This window comes from Pimephales promelas, chromosome 25 (assembly GCF_988280905.1).
Source record: "Pimephales promelas chromosome 25, fPimPro1.hap1.1, whole genome shotgun sequence".
NCBI classification, from domain to species: domain Eukaryota; kingdom Metazoa; phylum Chordata; class Actinopteri; order Cypriniformes; family Leuciscidae; genus Pimephales; species Pimephales promelas.
This window is the reverse complement of record NC_142793.1, coordinates 3,665,059-3,686,970: the sequence shown is the minus strand read 5'-3', so window position 1 is coordinate 3,686,970 and position 21,912 is coordinate 3,665,059. Positions and strand designations below refer to the sequence as shown.

Here is a 21,912-nt window from a genome sequence, read left to right as displayed (position 1 = left end):
AGACAGAAAGAGAGAGAGACCTATGTGGGTGATAGACACACGAGCAGAGGATGGGTTAGAGAAAGTTTGTGAGATCTGTATTGTTTGTGTTTCAAACCAGAACATCATCACAGAATTCATTTCCCAGTTCTATAATGGGTCATAATAAATAACGAAAAGACTGAAATGTGTGCCATCATTCAATAATCTCTACATCTGTTCGAAGTAGCAACGTCTGATTTGGGGGGGGGGGGGGGGGGGGTATTTGCAAGTCTGAATGATCCATTCAATATATGGAAAAGAATGGACAGGACATTCTTCAAAAAAATACACCTTTCATGTTCAACAGAAGAGAGGCATACAACATAAAAACAGTTCCAGGATCAGGTTCTGGTGGCAGAGGGGTAAAGGCCGTTGCACACTGAGTCCGAAATTTTCATATGCGTTTTTCGTGTTCGTCAGCCTAGAAATTCGTCACGCACAGAAACCTTGCACACTGAGTCCGATGCGTATTTATTAAAGGAGAACTCTGGCGAACAATGAACCTTTGGGCTAATAAAACATCGGTACATAGTCAACCGTTCTCTGAGATTTGTTTTCATGATAATCGTATGTAAAGAGTTTTATCTCTAAAAACTGTTTAGCGTATAATGCTTGCAATGGGGGCATTGACTAAGTAAAAAGAAATCGCTAGTTTATACCACTAACAAGGCTCAAAATAGCCCCACACTAACGCAGTAACATAATGAGGGTCCATACATGCAAAACGAAGCATTGAGAACTTTGTAAGTGTACAGACCGTTTAATAAGAAGATACTTTATGAAGACAGTTCACTTCGCGTATACAGACAAGAGCCATCTTAAAAATAGTCTCGATAAGTCAAACCACGAACGCCGTGCTGAGTGAGCTGAACTGTATGAAGTTCAGCGAACTTCTGAACTATATGAGCACACGAACAGACACACTGTCCCCGCGCTCCCCGCTCACAGTAACCAGGTTGTCTCATTCAAAACAGCCAGCCATTGCGGTCAGCGAGCCGCCGCACACGAATACTAATATGAGAGAGGCTGCGAATGCAAGTTGCGTGCCCGCCCGAGTGCGCTCACGCTTACCAGTGATGCGCGGGTTGATCCGAAATGAGCGGGTGCCCGCGGTTACGGGTCATCCAAAAATGTTTTTAATGATATTCGGGTCGCGGTCGGTCGGGTCGTTTGAAAAAATATGCCAATTAAACATTTGTATTTAGTACTAGACACAATTTTTGATGAAATATACAGCCCTACACATTATTGGCTGAATAACTGGCACGAAGATAACACACAAGCTCAGTCTAAACAGTTCTCGGTTCTTTAGGTGATTGGAGAACCGCTGTCCCTGTGCGTTCGGTAGTACGCAGTATCTATGCGCAGTATCAGCTGCTCGTGCTCATCACTTCTCTCAACAGTGGCACCAACATGTCTCGGTTCAGTGAACTGTTGGAGTTACTGGAGTAAAATATAATTCAGGATATTGATTTATTTCGATTCGTAGGCGACTGTCAGGCATGTCTGAAAGTGAGTAACTTTAGTAACTTGTGGATCAGCACTGACGCAAGACGCGAACTGTTTCGAACGATTCAGTTCGAGTGTACTGGTTCAATCGGTTCACTAAAAAGAACCGGTTCAAAAGAACGATTCGTTCACGAACCGGCCATGTCTATGATCGCTACAGTCTGCAGAGAGATGGAGGCGGCAAGAGAAAAGGTGAAGACTGGGGAGTGGAAGCTCCGCAAATACACAAATAGAAAGAGTAAAAGTGTGGGAGACATTTACTGAAATAATGAAAGATGATGACCAAAGTGCTGGCTTTGCCTTTGTTATGTGTAGGCCTACGTCTTCTTGCGATGCCGTGTTGTTACACGTCTATGGCCCAATAACGCTCCGATGAGCATTTAAAAAAAATGCGGTCAGGAAGCAGGTCGGGTACAATGTTTTTTTTTTTTACTTTTTTTGCGGTCCGAGTTGCGGGCGGGTAGCTGAAAACGTCGGTCGGTTGCGGGTTGTTTATACATTGACCCGCGCATCACTGACGCTTACTAATAAACGCCTCGCCTCCGGCACCGCACACTCGCTACATTCCCTTCCCACCTAGTGGATGCATAACGCAAACCTTGACTGCAGTATCTTATGCGCCTCATAATCCGGTGCGCCCTATATATGAAAAATGTTCTAAAATAGGTCATTCATTGAAGGTGCGCCTTATAGTGCGGAAAATACGGTAAACACTTAATCGAATTGAAAACTGAAACTGAAAGGACTGCGCATGTGGAATGATGTGCGGAAAGAGGCCCTGAATTGTCAAAAAAAACTCTCAAAATGCTGGCTGCGAAAAACGCAGAAAATCGAACCCGATCCGATTAATTTTATGACAGACAAAAGTTTGTTATAACTTCTCACCCCATCTCTCAGAGTTATCCCAGACATCCTCCTAATAAAACTCACTTTAGTTTCTTGTACTCCCGATCTCATTCTTTCTGTCATTACCCACTATGTAGCAGTTAAAATAGCATCTGCTTCAACCAAAATAGTGAAAATTCACCCCTTGTTCACTTAATTGTGACAAATGAAAACAGACTAAAATAATTACACAAAAATATATGACGCTAAAACCCTCCATTATTAACTCCACAATCACTGAAAACTGACTAAGTGTTCACGTTTCCCTCCTGAAATTAGACGTCTGAGGACAAGTCTCCACCTGTCATGTTCACATCCCTGAGGCAGCTTCACACAGTCTGTAAATCATTAAACCATAAACTTTCACTCCCGCCGGTAGCATTTTATGAGGGACTTGGATAATCTTCCCCTTTCCAAGACTCCAAACTATATCTTTATAATGAAATGAATCACAAATGGACAAAAACTAAAATTACAGCACCAATGTAGGACTTTTGGCCAATATGATCCAATTGAGTGCAGAGGTTTTTTTTTTCCTGGTTCGGTTAAGACACGCCTCATATTCAAAGCCCTATGGAGCGGTATCAGACTCGTATTGGGTCTCATTCATGAAACATTCGTAAATATACGAGTAAATATGAGAGTGATTTGCGCGAAAAGAGACCTTCCCGAAAACTCTTCTCCTGATTCACAAATACTTCGTAAACGTCAGATGCGATAGTGAAACGTGTGTGCGTGTTAATGAATTCCAACCAGTCGTAAATGGGATGCGCGTGCACGTTCATTCTCAATTACCATAAATCCTGCCCATTATATCCGACTGACATCTATATATAGGCATACAATAACGTGAATGCGAATGAAAAAGAAAGATTTCTCGGATGCAGAACAGGGTTCTTGCACACTTTTTAAAGTAAAATTTAAGGCTTTTTAAGACCTTTTTAAGACCTGAAGAAATCAAAATTAATACCATACATTAGGGGTGTGCGATATTGACAAAAATATATCTCGATATTTTCACATTTTGTCGATAAACACAAAACAAAAACAAAATCAGTAAAATATCAACTAATTATTATCAACAATAATTAGTTGATATTTTACTGATTGTGTTTTTGTGCTGGTGCCATGGCTGGTTTAGGCCTGTTGTTGACCGCAGACTCGCGGAGATATTTATATTTTTCATATTCTATGCAGTGGTCAGTTCACAGCAGTGACAGAAATTATTAATTAATGTGCAATATTTGCCACCTTAAATTGATTTCCAGGGCATTTTCACCTATTTATGGAGATTTTTTTTTCTAAACTGATTTAGAGTTATGCATCACGTGCATCACATATATACAGTAATTATACTTATTTATACAATAATATTTCATTACACAATAATTATACAGCACCACTGTTAGCAGTCAAATTAAATCAGTCAATCAAAAATCCATCTTTGCAGTGCAGAGTAGACGCAGAAGCAGCCTTAGAAGTGGCATTAATATATAGACTCCATTTACAATTGCATAAATCAAGCTATAAGGTTTTTTTTAAAAAAAAAAAAATCAATATTCAATATTTAAATGTGAAATGATTTCTTATTTTTTACTTTTAATATGAAACTAAAACCGCCAGTAGGCGGCGGCAAATCGCTGTCTTAATAAGCGAGTTGAGGGAGTCATTCATTCAACCGATTTGTTCAAACGGGAAAGAAGCAAGTGATTGAATCGTTAAAATGACTCGTTCAAGACGCGGATTTCCTTCAAGAAATCATCGCTGTCTGTTGCATTGAGACTCTGCTATGGTTTCATTTTGAAATTCTAGTCGGCGAAATAAAGGGAAAACAAACAATATCGACAATGTTATGGCTAAAAACTAACTCAAAATGTCACTTTATTTTTAATTTAACTAGCAGCTATTGTATAACATAGAGAACACTTGTGCACGGGAAAACGGCACTCTTACTGATGTGATATTCTAATATAACAACATGATATAAATATAAGGCAAAAATTTGGGGACATACCTATAACCATAATAAATACATGTCTATGCCTATAACTGCACACATCACGCCGTGAAAACACGAGACAAATGCGATGTCAGCTCACACTCACAGTGCCTCGTCCATCGTTAAAACAATAGAGTATCATAATAGACAATACACATCGCACACCTCTACGCACATAAAGAATTAACTTACGACTGAACTGACATTTGCCAACTTTCTTCTCTCCTCCTCTCCTGTCTCGCGTGCAGGAGACGGACGTTATTCTGCCGCGAATGTGACGCGAATTGTCACGTGAACAAGCAAATCCACAAAGATAAAAATTAATACGTACGCAAATTAGATGGTTTTAATTTGAAAAACATTAAGATATGACTGAGTCGAAGTGTCATCTAAAATTTAAGACCTTTCATACCTAAAAATAAGACTTTATAAGACTTTTAATGGCCTTAAATTTTAAATATCTAATTTAAGACATTTTAAGACTTTTTAAGGACCCGCGGGAACCCTGCAGAAATTTAAGTTTTATTATCAGAAGTTCATTCAAAACGCCACAGTTTATTTTCAAGCGTACACAGTGGCGTATGAGGCCCTTAAAAAAGGAAGCTTGGCAGCATATTACAGATGCAGTTAATGGAGTTTCATCTCTTAATCGAACAGTCCCAGAAGTGAGAAGAAAATGGTTCGACATTAAGCTTGACAGCAAAAAACGAGTTAGTTCAGTTCGGAAAAATCGTATTAAAACTGGAGAAGGATCACCAGATCCTTCAGAAGGATCACCAGATCCTTCAGAAGGATCACCAGATCCTTCAGAAGGATCACCAGATCCTTCAGAAGGATCACCATCGATCACCAGATCTGCTATGGCTCTCATAATAAAAGTAAAAAGAAAAACCGTATGTAATTACTATATAAAATATTTTTTTTCAAAATGCTGTTTAAATATGTACCCGATTAAGGTGAATTAAATGCAGCCTTTTTAATGAGTAAAACGCTCGGCTGTTAAGCGCACCATTTACGCGTGGCTGGGAGCAGGTGTAGATTTCTTGTGTACCAACTAACATTTGTAAAATATGAACATTTTAATGAATCCGAAAATTTACGCCAGAACCACTTTACACACGATTTACACACAAATTCGTTCTGCTCGTGTTTCATGAATGAGACCCAACCTCACTAGAATACGAGTATGACGAAGTCAGGCTAGCAGACCTTAATATTTGGTACAGAAACCTTTGTTTGCAATTACAGAGTTCATATGTTTCCTGTAGTTCTTGACCAGATTTGCACACACTGTAGCAGGGATTTTGGCCCACTCCTCCATTCTGACCTTCTCCAGATCCTTCAGGTTTCGGGGTTGTCGCTGGGAAATATGCACTTTCAGCTCCCTCCAAAGATTTTCTATTGGGTTGAGGTCTGGAGACTGGCTAGGCCACTACAGGACCTTGAGATTCTTCTTACAGAGCCACTCCTTAGTTGCCCTGGCTGTGTGTTTCGGGTCGTTGTCATGCTGGAAGACCCAGCCACGACCCATCTTCAGTGGTTTTACTGAGGGAAGGAGGTTTTTGGCCAAGATCTCACAATACATGGCCCCATCCAATACGGTGCAGCACTCTGTCCCCTTTGCAGAAAAGCATCCCCAAAGAATGATGTTTCCACCTCCATGCTTCACGGTTGGGATGGTGTTCTAAGGGTGTACTCTTCCTCCAAACACGGCGAGTGGAATTTAAACCAAAAAGCTTTATTTTTGTCTCCCATTCCTCCTCTGGATCATCCAGATGGTCATTGGCAAACTTCAGATGGGCCTGGACATGTGCTGGCTTGAGCAGGGGGACCCTGCGTGTGCTGCAGGATTGTAATCCTTGACGGCATAGTGTGTTTCTAATGGTTTTCTTTGAGACTGTGGTTCCAGCTCTCTTCAGGTCTTGACGAGGTCCTGCCTGGGCTGATCCCTCACCTCCCTAATGATCATTGAAGCCCCACGTGGTGAGATCTTGCATGGAGCCCCAGACCGAGGGAGATTGACCGCCATCTTCAACTTCTTCCATTTTCTAATGATTGCGCCAACTGTTGTTGCCTTCTCACCAAGCTGCTTGCATATTGTCCTGTAGCCCATCCCAGCCTTGTGCAGTTCTACAATCTTATCTAGTGTCCTTACACAGCTGTGGAGTCTGTTTGATTGAGTGTGTGGCTGTGGACAGGTGTCTTTTCTACCAGTAATGGGTTCAAACAGCTGCAGTTAATACAGGTAATAGGTGTTTCTCAATGTCAAGGATACTTCCTTGGCAGGACGGGTCCTTCCAAGTCATTTCCTTCAGAGGCTAGGCAAGGGTCCTCTTTAGCATTCGGAGAACGCGTAAATGGAACAGGCTAGCAAGTGCACGTCATTGCGTCATTACATCAGTGAAAGGTCCGCTTCGGCGCTGCAAAAATCATAGTGCTGGTGTACTGCACTGGTTGTTGACAGTCCTTATTTTGTCTTGTCAGTCCTCATAGAAATAAATAAATAAATAAAGTATAAGGGATAATGTATAACCAGGCGGTTGTTATAGTGAATACAACCCCGCAAACTCTAAAGCAGAGGGGTCTTGATTGAATCAGCCTGAAGGGGTTGTACCTACCAAACGGCTACCTACCAAATAAATCAATAATTTGACACAAAATATTTATTTAAAAAGGAGTTTATTCATTCAAAAACGATTATATTACCGGAGTGAACAGAACTAGCACTACGTCCATAGCAACATTAAAACACATGCAATGGTAAAATATGTGACCAACAAAAAAGGCTATAACGTTATATGAAGTAAAAAATAAAAAGTTAATCACCAGTAAAAGGGAACAGCTTTAAATCCCCTCAGCAAATTTGAGCCGATATGTTAAATAGTTTAACAAACATTAAATAAATGGCTAAACTGAAATTATACTTGCTTACATTTGAAAGCATATTGCCGTTATCACTCCGACTCCGCTAACGGTCGACATTTTTTTATTTTTTGAACAAGATAGCAAAGCTGCGCATAGGATTGTGGGTGATTTAAGAGCGCGAAGGCTACACATATCCATCCTTTCCTGTGTATGGGATATTTTCCGAACGAAGGACTCAGTCCTTGGTTGAAATTCTGAGGATCCTCGACATTGGAACAGTCCTTCGACGGACGTCGATGACGTAGCATCCTCGAAATTCCGGCTTCCGAGGATCCTTCCTTGACATTGAGAAACGCCTAATGAGTGGAGAACAGGAGGACTTCTTAAAGAGAAACTAACAGGTCTGTGAGAACCGGAATTATTACTGGTTGGTTGGTGATCAAATACTTTGGATTTTTAGATTCCGTCACTCACAGTTGAATAGTAACTATAAATACAGACTTCTACATGCTTTGTAAGTGGGAAAACCTTCAAAATTGGCAGAGTATCAAATACTTGTTCTACCTACTGTATATTATATATTTTTTTTTTCATTTTTTCCTTCTGTTTTGGCCATTTTGATATTATCAAGAGCAAGTCATTCTGTCTTTGTGGCTTTTTTGTTTTACAGAATCCAGATTTTCTGCAGGCATCAAACATTATTATAATTAATTATTTTGAAAATGCTGATTGCAAATGTATGTAGTGATCTTTCTGCAATTCATATTACACCCAATGAGAGCAGTGTATCAAGAGCATGCAAACCAAAGGAGGAAGACAAATGTTTAGTGGATTTGACCGTGTATGGACAGTCTTGCATTATGCAGGAACCAGCAGCACGCACATCACTCTCTCTCTCTCTCTCTCTGAGTGTCTCTCTCTATCTATCTCTCTCTCTGAGAGAAAGTGTATGGTTTCCCTGACAGAATGTAGGCCACTCCTGGATCTACTGCAGTTTAACCTTAATTCCTCATTCACATGCACTCATGTCTGAGTTTACAGTGATTATTGAGTTTCAGCTCAAATGAATGATTAGTATAGCATAATCCACATTCATGTTTCTGACGGTAAACACATTCATGAAAAAAACGGGCATCACAATCTTTATGGGAAATGTTGCTGTTTGCAAGCAACTCTGCCCTGCATTATTAAATGTAAGACTCCTGTAAATTTTTTGTCATTTCATAAAACTGTGACTTGCTTTATGTGAACCTACCACACAAAATCTCCAGAGCAGCTCGCAAACATTTCAACGTTTTCATTTGGAATTTGTATCTTAATAAAAACCAATGATCCTTTTCAATGTGACATTGTAATTAATGCCAACTGTTTTCTATGTGAATATAAGTAAATATCAACTGATACAAGACATGACAATAACATATTGTACATTCCTACATGTTACAACAAGTTTAATATTTTATCCATTATACAAGGGGGGCATATGGATGTGAATAGTGTGACTCCGGGGTCACAGACTGTGGGAGAGACTCTATGCGACAGAGCCATTGATGCAGTGCAGTGAGGCGGCACAGCTCTTCACATTCACCCACACACACACACAGCGTGTGTGAGAGCAGAGAGAGCAGAGCGGCCCACTCCAGGGAGAAGACACCCTAAATACAGCCTCAGATATAACGGGAGTAAACACATATCAGATGGACACAGATGCATTCTGGGATACAGCAGAACAGTCTGTCTGAAATAATCGGCCTTTTCTTTTCTGTCTTGGCAGTTTATCAAATGTTCCTAGTGAAATCAGTCTCAAAGTCTGCCATGAGAGGGCAGAGGACAATAGGTACGACGGCTAAAACTGACGTTCTGAAGCAAGAGGGAGAGAGAGGGAGAGAGAGAGAGGGAGAGAGAGAGAGGGAGAGAGGGAGAGAGAGAGTTCTTTGTTCTTTAACTAGAACACGGTGTCCAACTCTATCTAAATGGGTTTGACTTGTTGCCATTTCCACTACAGCAGAAGTGTCTCGAGCTGTCAGACTGAGCTTCACTGGCTTCCAACAGAAAGATACCACACACATCCCTCTTTACGGCACATTTCCCCTGATGACAACAGCATTACACGTCTCAGGTCAAAACACGTCTGTGCACCACAATCATTTCATCTGAGAAAAGAAGAGCACTGAGAGGAAACACATTTACTAGTTCAATGAAGACTGTTTTGTGCAATGAATGCAAAGACAGACAGATGTAATACATAAAGACAATATCATAAAGTATAATATACAGTATATTAGAATAGCAAAATGACCATATTAGAGTGATTTCTGAAGGTGTGACACTGAAGACTGAAGAGGAATAAAATTACACTTTAAAATATCTTCAAGTAAAACTTTTTTTTGAAACAATATTACGGTTTTTTTGTTTGTTTGTATTTTTTATCAAATAAAAGCAGCTTTGAGGAGCATGAGAGAATTTTCAAAAACATTAAAAATATCTCAATTATTACAAACTTTTAGTTAACCAACAGGCCAGAGAAACAAATACAGTGTTTGTTTTTAAAACACTTAATTTTATTATTCAAACTCCAGCTTAGTATAATCTTCATATTCCTGTTTTTATTTTTTTGATGTATTGCACATTCTATGTTGTATCTAAATTGGAATATATAAAAAGGTACAGGCTAAGGGAGCCAGTCATTATCATATTCCACTGTGGCCTGAGGAGGAGAGACTGAAGCACATTTAGAAACCGTATATGATGACATCTATATTCATGTGCTCTAGATATATACATAGACTGACTCCAAGAGCAACACACTATCTGTTAGCACTCACCCGAGCGTTTATTCATCACACAGCTCGAGGAGAGAGGATAGAATGAAGTAAAACTTGTGATGTAAAACAAACAGGAGGAAAATACCCAGAACGTGAAACTCAAGCATGCATGAAGTGTGTTCGCTGGGCGAGGTGAACGTGGCCTGTCCTGCTGTTTATACTGCTGCTTTCTAGACAAACTACAATTACAGAGCACAGGCCGTGTTCCCACCGCAGACCAAGAGGCGGAGTCTGAATGACACAAGCGTCACAGGGGTCACAGCAGACCGAGAGTGGAGTCTGAAGGATATGAACGTCACAGGGGTCAGTCTGAGAGCAGATTCTGAATTGCACAGGGGTCACCGCAGTCCGAGAGCGGAGTCTGAATGACACAAGCGTCACAGGGGTCACAGCAGGCCGAGAGGTGGAATCTGAAGGACGCAAGCGTCACAGCAGACAGAGAGCGGAGTCTGAATGACATGAGTGTCACAGGGGTCACAGCAGGCCGAGAGAAGGAGTCTGAAGGATGTGAGTGTCACAGGGGTCACCACAGACTGAGAGTGGAGTTTGAATGACACAAGCGTCACAGGGGTCACAGCAGACCAAGTGCGGAGTCTGAACGACTCGAGCGTCACAGGGGTCACCGAAGTCCGAGAGCGGAGTCTGTAGGACGGGAGCGTCACAGGGGTCAGAGCAGACTAAGAGCGGAGTCTGAAGGACGCGAGCGTCACAGGGGTCACTGCAGACCAAGAGCGGAGTCTGTAGGACAGGAGCGTCACAGGGGTCACCGCAGACCGAGAGCGGAGTCTGTAGGACAGGAGCGTCACAGGGGTCACCGCAGACCAAGAGCGGAGTCTGTAGGACAGGAGCGTCACAGGGGTCACCGCAGACCGAGAGCGGAGTCTGTAGGACAGGAGCGTCACAGGGGTCACCGCAGACCGAGAGCGGAGTCTGTAGGACAGGAGCGTCACAGGGGTCACAGCAGTCCGAGAGCGGAGTCTGAATGACACAAGCGTCACAGGGGTCACAGCAGGCCGAGAGACGGAGTCTGAAGGATGTGAGCGTCACAGGGGTCACCACAGACTGAGAATGGAGTTTGAATGACACAAGCGTCACAGCGGTCACAGCAGACCAAGTGCGGAGTCTGAACGACTCGAGCGTCACAGGGGTCAGAGCAGACTAAGAGCGGAGTCTGTAGGACAGGAGCGTCACAGGGGTCACCGCAGACCGAGAGCGGAGTCTGTAGGACAGGAGCGTCACAGGGGTCACCGCAGACCGAGAGCGGAGTCTGTAGGACAGGAGCGTCACAGGGGTCACAGCAGTCCGAGAGCGGAGTCTGAATGACACAAGCGTCACAGGGGTCACAGCAGGCCGAGAGACGGAGTCTGAAGGATGTGAGCGTCACAGGGGTCACCACAGACTGAGAATGGAGTTTGAATGACACAAGCGTCACATCGGTCACAGCAGACCAAGTGCGGAGTCTGAACGACTCGAGCGTCACAGGGGTCAGAGCAGACTAAGAGCGGAGTCTGTAGGACAGGAGCGTCACAGGGGTCACTGCAGACCAAGAGCGGAGTCTGTAGGACAGGAGCGTCACAGGGGTCACCGCAGACCGAGAGCGGAGTCTGTAGGACAGGAGCGTCACAGGGGTCACCGCAGACCGAGAGCGGAGTCTGTAGGACAGGAGCGTCACAGGGGTCACCGCAGACCGAGAGCGGAGTCTGAAGGACGCGAGCGTCTCAGGGGTCACCGCAGGCCAAGAGGCGGAGTTTGAAGGACGCGAGCGTCACAGGGGTCACAGCAAACAGAGAGCAGAGTCTGTAGGACAGGAGCGTCACAGGGGTCACCGCAGACCAAGAGGCAGAGTTTGAAGGACGCGAGCGTCACATGGGTCACAGCAAACAGAGAGCGGAGTCTGAAGGACAGGAGCGTCACAGGGGTCACAGCAGACCGAGAGTGGAGTCTGAAGGATATGAACGTCACAGGGGTCAGTCTGAGAGCAGATTCTGAATTACACAGCGGTCACAGCAGACCAAGAGCTGAGTCTGAAGGATGTGAGCGTCACAGGGGTCACCACAGACTGAGAGTGGAGTTTGAATGACACAAGCGTCACATCGGTCACAGCAGACCAAGTGCGGAGTCTGAACGACTCGAGCGTCACAGGGGTCACCGCAGTCCAAGAGCGGAGTCTGTAGGACGGGAGCGTCACAGGGGTCAGAGCCGACTAAGAGCGGAGTCTGAAGGACGCGAGCGTCACAGGGGTCACCGCAGACCAAGAGCGGAGTCTGTAGGACAGGAGCGTCACAGGGGTCACCGCAGGCCGAGAGCGGAGTCTGTAGGACAGGAGCGTCACAGGGGTCACCGCAGACCAAGAGCGGAGTCTGTAGGACAGGAGCGTCACAGGGGTCACCGCAGGCCGAGAGCGGAGTCTGTAGGATAGGAGCGTCACAGGGGTCACCGCAGACCAAGAGCGGAGTCTGTAGGACAGGAGCGTCACAGGGGTCATCGCAGGCCGAGAGCGGAGTCTGTAGGACAGGAGCGTCACAGGGGTCACCGCAGGCCGAGAGCGGAGTCTGTAGGACAGGAGCGTCACAGGGGTCACCGCAGACCAAGAGCGGAGTCTGTAGGACAGGAGCGTCACAGGGGTCACCGCAGACCAAGAGCGGAGTCTGTAGGACAGGAGCGTCACAGGGGTCACCGCAGACCAAGAGCGGAGTCTGTAGGACAGGAGCGTCACAGGGGTCACCGCAGGCCGAGAGGCGGAGTTTGAAGGACGCGAGCGATAGAAAAAAACCCTATCCAGATAGAGGGCATTTGATTGTGGTATGGATGAGAAGTAACTTTTACCATTCCGACTTTACACGGTGCATCACACCTGTACGGTGGCCGAGAGGTGCAAAACAAATCACAATTATAAAAACAAAAAAACAAGTCAGAAAACACAACGACAATTCAGAAAACAAAATAACAATTCAGAAAACACAACAACAAATCTAATAACAAATTAACAAATCAGAAAACACACAAACAAATCTGAAAACAAATTAACAAGTCAGAAAACACAACGACAAATCTGAAAACAAATTAACAAGTCAGAAAACACAACGACAAGTCAGACAAAACGGAAAAGGTAGGTATATGTGGCGAATGGAATACTGATCGCTGATTGGACGAGACATCTGTCAATCAAGACATACAGGCAGAAGAAAGATCGATTCGCGTGTGCATGTGTAAATATTAGCTGTATCGTCTAGGCTAGGGCTATTCAATTGGCGGCCCGCGGGCCAAGTGCGGCCCGCCAATCATCTCCATGCCCGAGAGCACTCCAACCTCCCACTCCTATTTTCTGGTGGTGCGGCTAAATTTGGTTTGATATGCGCGTGCAGCTGTATACGCAAGGAAGATTTTAATTTGAAAAGTTTTGTTCTCCATAATATCACTAAATTAGCCGGCTAAATAGACAGCAGAGCTAATATTTACACATACACATGCAAATCAATCTTTCTTCTGCCGCAGGCGCAGTCTGCTGTACTTTCTGTATGTCTTGATTGACAGATGTCTCGTCCAATCAGCGATCAGTATTCCATTCGCCACATATACCTACCTTTTCCGTTTTGTCTGACTTGTCGTTGTGTTTTCTGACTTGTTAATTTGTTTTCAGATTTGTAGTTGTTTTCTGACTTGTTAATTTGTTTTCAGATTTGTTTTTGTGTTTTCTGATTTGTTAATTTGTTTTCAGATTTGTTGTTGTGTTTTCTGAATTGTTATTTTGTTTTCTGAATTGTCGTTGTGTTTTCTGACTTGTTTTTTTGTTTTCATAATTGTGATTTGTTTTGCACCTCTCGGCCACCATACACCTGCAACATTGTTGCCATTAGCTATATCAGAGCTCTCAAGTGTCACGCATTGATCAGCACAGTCACTCGTTTCGGTATTTTGTATTCATCTCGCTTAAAAACTGTTTATAATACATTTAGTAAGCCGCAGCGCCCAAAATGTCTCTGGCCGCGCCGCTCTCACTATGGAAGCGACAGGAATCAAGCAGGTCTCTCCTGGAGTTCTGCAGTCGAGCCTGCCACTTATCAGCCAATTAAAAAAAAAAAGAAAAGAAAAGTGCTATACAGCCAATCAGAAAATAGTACTATTGTATCTAGGTAAGATTCAATGCAACAACCAAAAAAAATTATATCCTGAAATTGTTCACATGATTCTGTCTCTCCTGCTGCCTGTGTTCAAAACTTGAGAGCCCTGCTATATAATTTAGCATAGTACATACCAAGAAGGTATCAATCAGGATTATTTTTTGATTAAACACTTTGATGAATCATTCAATTTGACAGGACTAATGTTTAGAGTATATAGACAAGAACCATACAAGTGGTTTTTACTAAGCCTGGGTACCCTGGGTACACTAATTTTCTTGTCAGTGCCCTCACAGATTCCTGCAGTTAAGCTTATGTACATGTATATTCAAATGAAGGTTATTGATAACAAGCTTACAATACATATAGGCCCCTGTGGCACGGCCTGCAGCACAATGACGTTGCTGGATGGTCCAATACGTAGGACGGTGTTATATGCATGCGCACAAGTTAAGACAAGTCATCTTCATTTATATAGCGCTTTTAATAATGTAGATTGTTTCAAAGCAGCTTTACAGAAATCAACATATAATTTTAGGTAACAGAGATTGTTTTGGCTTTATAGCGGTTCTTAAATAATGTTATTTTCCAGCTAAAGTTAGTTTTGGTTGATTTACTTCAGTCAAAATGATCATTTCTTATTAAATTAGGGGCTGCTAGCTAAGACGACACCGTTCTCTGTGATAAACGCTGATTGCGTTCACACATGCGCATTAAGAATTGATTCTATAGTTCAATAGAGAGTTACTTGAGAGTCGGTGAACAATTGCAAGTGCTTTGATCTTCCAAGAAAATTAAAGTTAAATATAAATGGTCATTTGAGTATGGAAGTTCCTTTCTGCCACAGAATAAAACTTTTTTTTAATGCGACTCGATATAAATTCGCAATTGCGAGTCATAAAGTCAAATTCTAAGGGAAAAATTACTCTATTTTTACCTCAGAATAGTTTCATATCTCACAATCATGAATATAACACGCAGTTGTGACTGTATATCATCATGCTGTTCTGACTTTATATCTCCCAATTGCGCAGACTATTATAAAGTCAGAATTGCGAGATATATGATGAAATTCTGAGAAAAAATTACAGAATTCCAAGTAGCATATATTTAACCTCGCAATCTCATAATTGACTTATTAACACGCAATTGCGACTTTATCTCACATAATTCTGACTTTATAACCTGCAATTGCGACTTTATATAAATCCTGAGATAAAAAGTCAGAATAGTGAGATTTAAAGTCGCCATAACCTTTTTTATTTCTCACTCTGTGGCGAAAACAAGCTTCAATACCATAGACATGTCTTGCAGATACTGAAGAGCAAATTAAGAGGAACCTTATGCTACAGAGATCACCAAGGAAAAAATTAGTAAAGCCAATAAAGAAGGAACTCTTACCAGGCAAAATATCATTGATTTGTTCATTTTGATAAACGAGTTCGAACAGGAGAGTCATGAACGCGCATCACAGAACAAAGCAAGGCGAGCGTTTGAGCTTATAAAACTTAAACTTTGTTATTTTTTTTTTAAATGATCGATTGTTTCGCTTGATAAGACCCTTATTCATCGTCTGGAATCGTTTAAAGCCCTTTGAACAATTTGCACTGAAACTCTCATTTGGACCTTGAACCGTTTGGTTCCCATTGAGGTCCATTATAAGGAGAAAAATCCTGGAATGTTTTCATCAAAAACCTTAATTCCTTTTCGACTGAAGAAAGAAAGACGTGGACATCTTGGATGACATGGGGGCGAGTAAATTATCAGCAAAAGTTTTTTTTTTTTTTAAAGTGAACTACACCTTTAAGATCCTAATGTTGAACGGTGCAAATCTGAAGCGTCTCAGCGGAGGAAACAATACATTCTTCATCGACTTTGATATATCAGACTTTTTTCTTATCGGGCCAATAACCATAACATTAAAAATGAATATATGAACGGCTGATACGGATACGGGAGCCGATATATATCGTGCATCCCTATTATTTATTATATATCAATGTCATAACGTGCATCAGTGAAATAACTAAATTACCAGGAGGAAGGACATCAGTCTGTATCTGTGAGAGAAGAGACGCTGACTCACTCCACAAAACTGCACTGTCACACACAGCTGTCTCTGACTCATGTCACGATCTACTGTCCTAAGAGCAGTCCTGTAAACACACACACGTGTAGTGCTTGCTTTCACTCTATATATACACACAATCAGCTTGTGCTCGAAATCTGTCAAGCCTCTTCACAAACAGGCACTTCGAAATACATAAAAGGTGTGAAAAGCACAGCTAGATTTATTTTAAAACTTGTATTTATTTAAAAATAAAAAAAATGAAAAAAGGAACAGGCCGAATGCATCAATGAACAAGGATCGATGATGTTTTGGTGGATAATTGTGTATCTACAAATTGTGCTTGTAAATTGGTTTATGCATATGGAAACCAAATGCTGGTATTATGAGGTTATGAGTTTGTGAATTGCTGTTTGCAGGTATATAAACTTTTTATGTGTGTGAGAATTAGCTTTATTTGTAAATAAACCGATTTGCATTAGCTAAATAAAAATGTTATCGTCGTCATTTTAACTGTAAATGTCTGCTTTTGAATGCTGTGTTTGTGCAATGCATGCTGGGAATTGAGATTTATGGTCAAATCTATTTCTTGATTTCTTTGTGAATGTAGACAGGGCAAAACTGTGACTTAGAAATATCGGAAGTGTGCATAAAAACTTAAAAAGTATAAAAGTGCACACACAGACCTGCTGCTGTTTATGATGTCATTAATATTAATCAAACAACAAGAACAAAAAACACTTACTCTTCTTACTTTTAAATTTAGTTACGGTTTGCTTGAAGAAATTAAAAGCAATGTTTAATTATTTACATTTATTTGATTTGTTCAATTTGAACTTCAATCGCATATTAGCTATATCAAAAATTACAGGTATTGGTCATTGGTCATATTGGCCATGTGTGTTCTCATCAACCAATGGGTCTTTCAATATTCTAATGATTTTCCATAGATTGGTTTACCCAAATCCGGTGCTCATGTTTGGTATCTATGAACTCCGATTTTCATTCCCTATTTGTTAATTTGCATTACATTTCGCTATCTCTGCGACAAATTCATATTATAAGCATCTTAAAGCTTCTTCTCTTAAACATCCAATCAAATTACCTATGCAAACGCCCTGCCAGAACACAGAGTCGTAAAGTTTCCCTTCAAAGGAACAGCTTCTCATTGGCTCACTCGATTCCAGAGGGTGTGACATCATCACTGATAACGCATGTTCATCACTGATAACGCATGAATCGAAGTGTTAAGTCTAGTTATATAGACGAATCCGGCGAAACTACCGGAAGTAAGCGGGCGCCATAACTGAGCTGTTGCTGGGTAGTGTTGCTCCATTGCCTCCTATTGTTTTAGTTGCAACTTGCGTCCACTGGAATAAACAGCCCGCGATTTACGACTGTCACTAACGTTAACTTTTATAATGTCGAGTGGGAAAACATGTTCCGTTATAAATTGTTTCAATGGCGGCAGTAAAATTTAAATTTTGAAGAGAAAACATTGTGAATACCCCGGGTCGACTGCCCCTGTCTGGTGCCGTACGGTTTACACAGATTTCCTGGGCGAGTACAAGACGCGGACATTCCATTCTTGTAATTTGATTCAATATTGACTAATTTAAATTCATTTTTATTTTAAGTTTTATTTAAAAAAATAATCTTACCTAATGTTGTAACCATAGAGGGCTCAATCTGCTGGTATTATTAAAGGATTAAAATAAAATATTAAATTAAATATAATGCAGTTTTTTGTTATAATAACAATTATTTAATGACATAAGAAAAAAATATAATAAATAATGTAATATAGTGCTCAGCAAAATCTCCTCTCTAGCTATTTTTTCTATTCAATTAACATGCTATGGCTTTCCTGAGCTAAATGTAACATTATGTGACATAATTGTTCTCCTGCTGTTATATTGACCACTTTCCATGGTTTAAAAAGACTAATTGGTTGATATTATGTATACTTTCTAGGCTAGCTGTACCTTACCCTTGCCTTTTGCGATGTGAAAATGAGATAAATAATGGACACAAATGAAAAACATGAATTTGTTTATTTGATGTCATTCATTCATTTATTTATTGTTGCCAAATGGACAGATCTTTTTATAGTTTCCTCGTTAGCTAACGTTAGCCTAGCTAGCTTGCCAAGCTATTTTCATAAACAATCTGTAAGATCGTTTGTACCTTCTTCTGTGACTGGAGGCCACTGTCTAACATCATCAACCCCAACAAGTCATCCTGCCTGGCTTTGGCTGTCATCAAGGGTGCGTTATCACCGAGGGTTGTTTACATTCCGATAACAGCTCAGTAATGGCGTCGCCACAAGATGGCGGCCGACACAGAACGCTCGTCGGATTCGTGTATAGTGTACTCCCTTATCACGCAGATTTTGACCACATGCTCTGAGTACTGTATAGTATGAAACTTATTTTCCCATGTCCCCATGTCTTAGAATTAATAAATTATTAAGTGTTCACTTGATTGTGGTATTAATTCAGCTAAATCTGATTATGCCTATTGTAATTGAGACATTCAAGAAACTCATTATGGTCGAGCATGAGTGGTACATGCTCCGTCACTCGGACTGGTATTGACTTTAATTTCCTGTAACAGACACTGAGATTTGACTTGTCTACAGATATGCGTCTATAGTTCACAGGTTTACGTCTGAAACACTGATGAACATGCTGATCTAAAGAACAGATTCATCAATACATCTCCTCTTCCATTGATTATCTGTCAGTTAACTGTCTACTTTTAGCACAGAGTGACACTAAAACCAGTGACACACACAAACAAAACTAAAATCCTTATCATTAAATCAGTTTTTGGGAAGTGTCTGAGGCTGATGCTGACACAGCGGTTCACACACACACCTGCCGTCTTCAGTTGTGCAGGATGCCATGTGTATCAAGCACTATCAGGACTTTCATTTAGAAAGAAAACACAATGAACTGCATTTAAACTACAGAGTGAACCTCGTGAATGGTCTTAGATGTTCTTCAGCGTGGTTTTAAAGTGGCTCTTGTGTGGCTACCAACACTATTGACAATTTGGCTAAATTGTCACTAATGTGACCACGCCTTAATAAGAAAACATCTATATTACTGCAACTGTAAACTATTTCTAATAAACCATCAAATAAATAGAAGAATTTAAAACAATAGTATTAGCTTCCTAACTGCAGTATATCAGGCATCAGGTCACATGGGCAACAGTCTTCACTCCCATTGGTGGTCTGTACATCGCAATGCTGCGCGCTTGCATTCAATCCAACTTTACATCGCCGATGGTCTCGGTCACTCGGGTTGCACATTTCATGTGACCGACCTGCGTCAGTTAGTTAGCCTACGTCACAGTCCTCTCCCGCAGGGGCGTCGCTCAGTTTTCTAGGCCCTTGTACAGTGTATTGCTTTGGGTCTCCTCGATAAAAATGCGGGGTGGGGTGTTGTCTCCCGTGATCAAAATCGAGTTCAGGTCCCCCAATCTCATCGGACCCCCATTTCGCCCCTCTAAGCCACGGCTCTGCTCTTCCGTATCCTCATGGGATAGTAAATTGTCTCTCAGATGCGCACTACTCTTTTCACATACTAATTTTCACTTACTAGGCTATACAATAGGTATGCAAGTTTGAATGCAACTGGGAATGAACTACCAAACACTTGAAACAAAAAAGAGATTAAAAAATATGTCAAATGTATGTTTTTAGCCTTATGGTCACTGCAAATCACTGTTAAGGCCAATTTATACTTCTGCGTCGAGGGTACGCCGTAATGTGCGGCGTTGGCTACGCACGTAGGCGACGCCGTTATGAGCATTTATACTTCTGCGTTCAGGTCTTGTTGCTCTGCAGTACTGCTCCGAAACGCTAGTTGGCGGCGGAGAGTTTTAATGTTCCACTGTGTTTAGATTCCTCGCGGCTAGGTTACTACAAGCAATAGCGATTGAAAGAGAGTGGATCATGTTGGAGTTGGAGCTTATTGAGGTGGAAAAACAGTTCACTTTAGTGAAATTACTAAAACTGAAAGGCAGAAATGAGAGAAGACGTCGGAGGAGATGGTACGTGTGGAAATCATAGACAGTGATGGAAATGCGTGAGAAGGTACGTGCGGAAATGCGTAGGAGGAAATGCGATGCTACCAAGCCGACCAATCAGCGATCTTGCGGTCCGCGTCGTCGCGACGTGTAGTTACATTTTTGAGGAGGTGCGCGTCAGGCGACGGCGAAGGGTACGCGCAATGGGACGCGTCTGTGCGTATGCTACGCCGTACCTACTGCGCGCACCCTACGCAGAAGTATAAATCGGCCTTTAGTGTTAGTCAAAACCGTCCCATCCAGGGATGATGAACACACGACTTTGCAGTTGCTTCTTTTTATCAACCTTTCTCCTAACAAGCATTCAGCAATAATGAAAAACTCTACTCAAAAAGACTGAAACAAACCATTTCAAAGGCTGTGCTGCAAATAATATATTGTATATCCGTCAGTTTCACTGAATTAGCTGTAATATTCCCTTCATGTTTAATTTTCAGATCTCGAGAATGTAGCCAACACATGTATTTTAATGTAATGGTATGGATATCACAAGAATATCTGTAGGAGATTTTGAAAATGTTTATAATCGCGTTCATAGAGCAAACCTTTCGCTGTTTATAATTCGCGCAAGGCGTCATGGGACGTAAAAAGTTTGCGTCGCGCTTGTTTGCCCCGCCCTTTGTGAAATCTCATTGGTCAAATACAATCCAGGTTACACGTGAAATATCCGTAATTTTGTGGCGTCGTTAGGCTGAAAACTTCCCATCGGGACACACATATAACGATATAGGACGCGGTGTTACCGTATTAGGGGGGCAATGAAATGTAATTAAATAAATTGCAGTGCAATTTAATATTAGTCTTGCTAAATATTAGTCTTACTTTTATGCAAACCACATTATTCGGTATTGTTTCTATTATTCTAGGGTGACTATGCTTCGCGCACGTGCATGGGTGCAGCAGGTGACAGCATGAGTGCACATCAGTAACGCACACTAGATCTAGTGCCCTACCTGAGCGCCACCCGGACTGTGCTCTCGTCCTGTCCGCCTGACATGATTCAGATCTTCATCGATCGCACAGAAATCCGATCGATCCTGGAAGTGCGCAGCATGCAGCGTTGACAGAGAGTTCGGCTCATGTGCGGATCACCTCTGCCATGGTTAAGGCTTTGATTCCCTGCACCAGCTACAGCAGAGATGCCGAACGATCACGCATGTTCATTCGCTCATACAGCGGTGCCGTGCTGTGCTGAGAGTGTCCTGATCTCATCTGATCTATTCTACAAGCTCACTTCATGAGGTCCGAGCCGCAATGCGTCACCAAACCACGCCTCCTTCACGACCCCTGGGGGGTGACGTCATTACACGCATGCAAATCAGTCAATCTTATGATAGATAAATATCGGATTATATGATCTCCGAACAGGCGGATATTAGTTGCAGTGATATGCCTATGTTAACATTCTGTTAAATTTATTTGAAACTAATTATGTTATCTGGTGGATTTCATACACATTAAAGCAAATATGACAAATCTAAACCATTTTTAATATGTATTAAAATAGTTTAAGATAGTTAT

The 21,912-nt window shown here is 41.8% G+C and overlaps 1 protein-coding gene across 6 annotated transcripts in view; it reads right to left on the bottom strand.

Annotated features, from left to right (window-relative positions):
- kif21a (kinesin family member 21A) overlaps positions 1-21,652 on the bottom strand; it is a 95,106-nt gene extending 73,454 nt beyond the window's left edge. For 3 of the 6 annotated variants that reach the window (XM_039656760.2, XM_089127907.1, XM_039656761.2), the window contains exon 1: positions 21,345-21,652. In XM_039656760.2, coding sequence (XP_039512694.2) covers positions 21,345-21,388 — 44 coding nt within the window. In that variant the 5' untranslated portion in view covers positions 21,389-21,652. The remainder of the gene's footprint in view (positions 1-21,344) is intronic. The other 3 variants (XM_089127910.1, XM_089127908.1, XM_089127909.1) reach the window with 1 other exon arrangement.
- Positions 21,653-21,912: the final 260 nt, after the last annotated feature.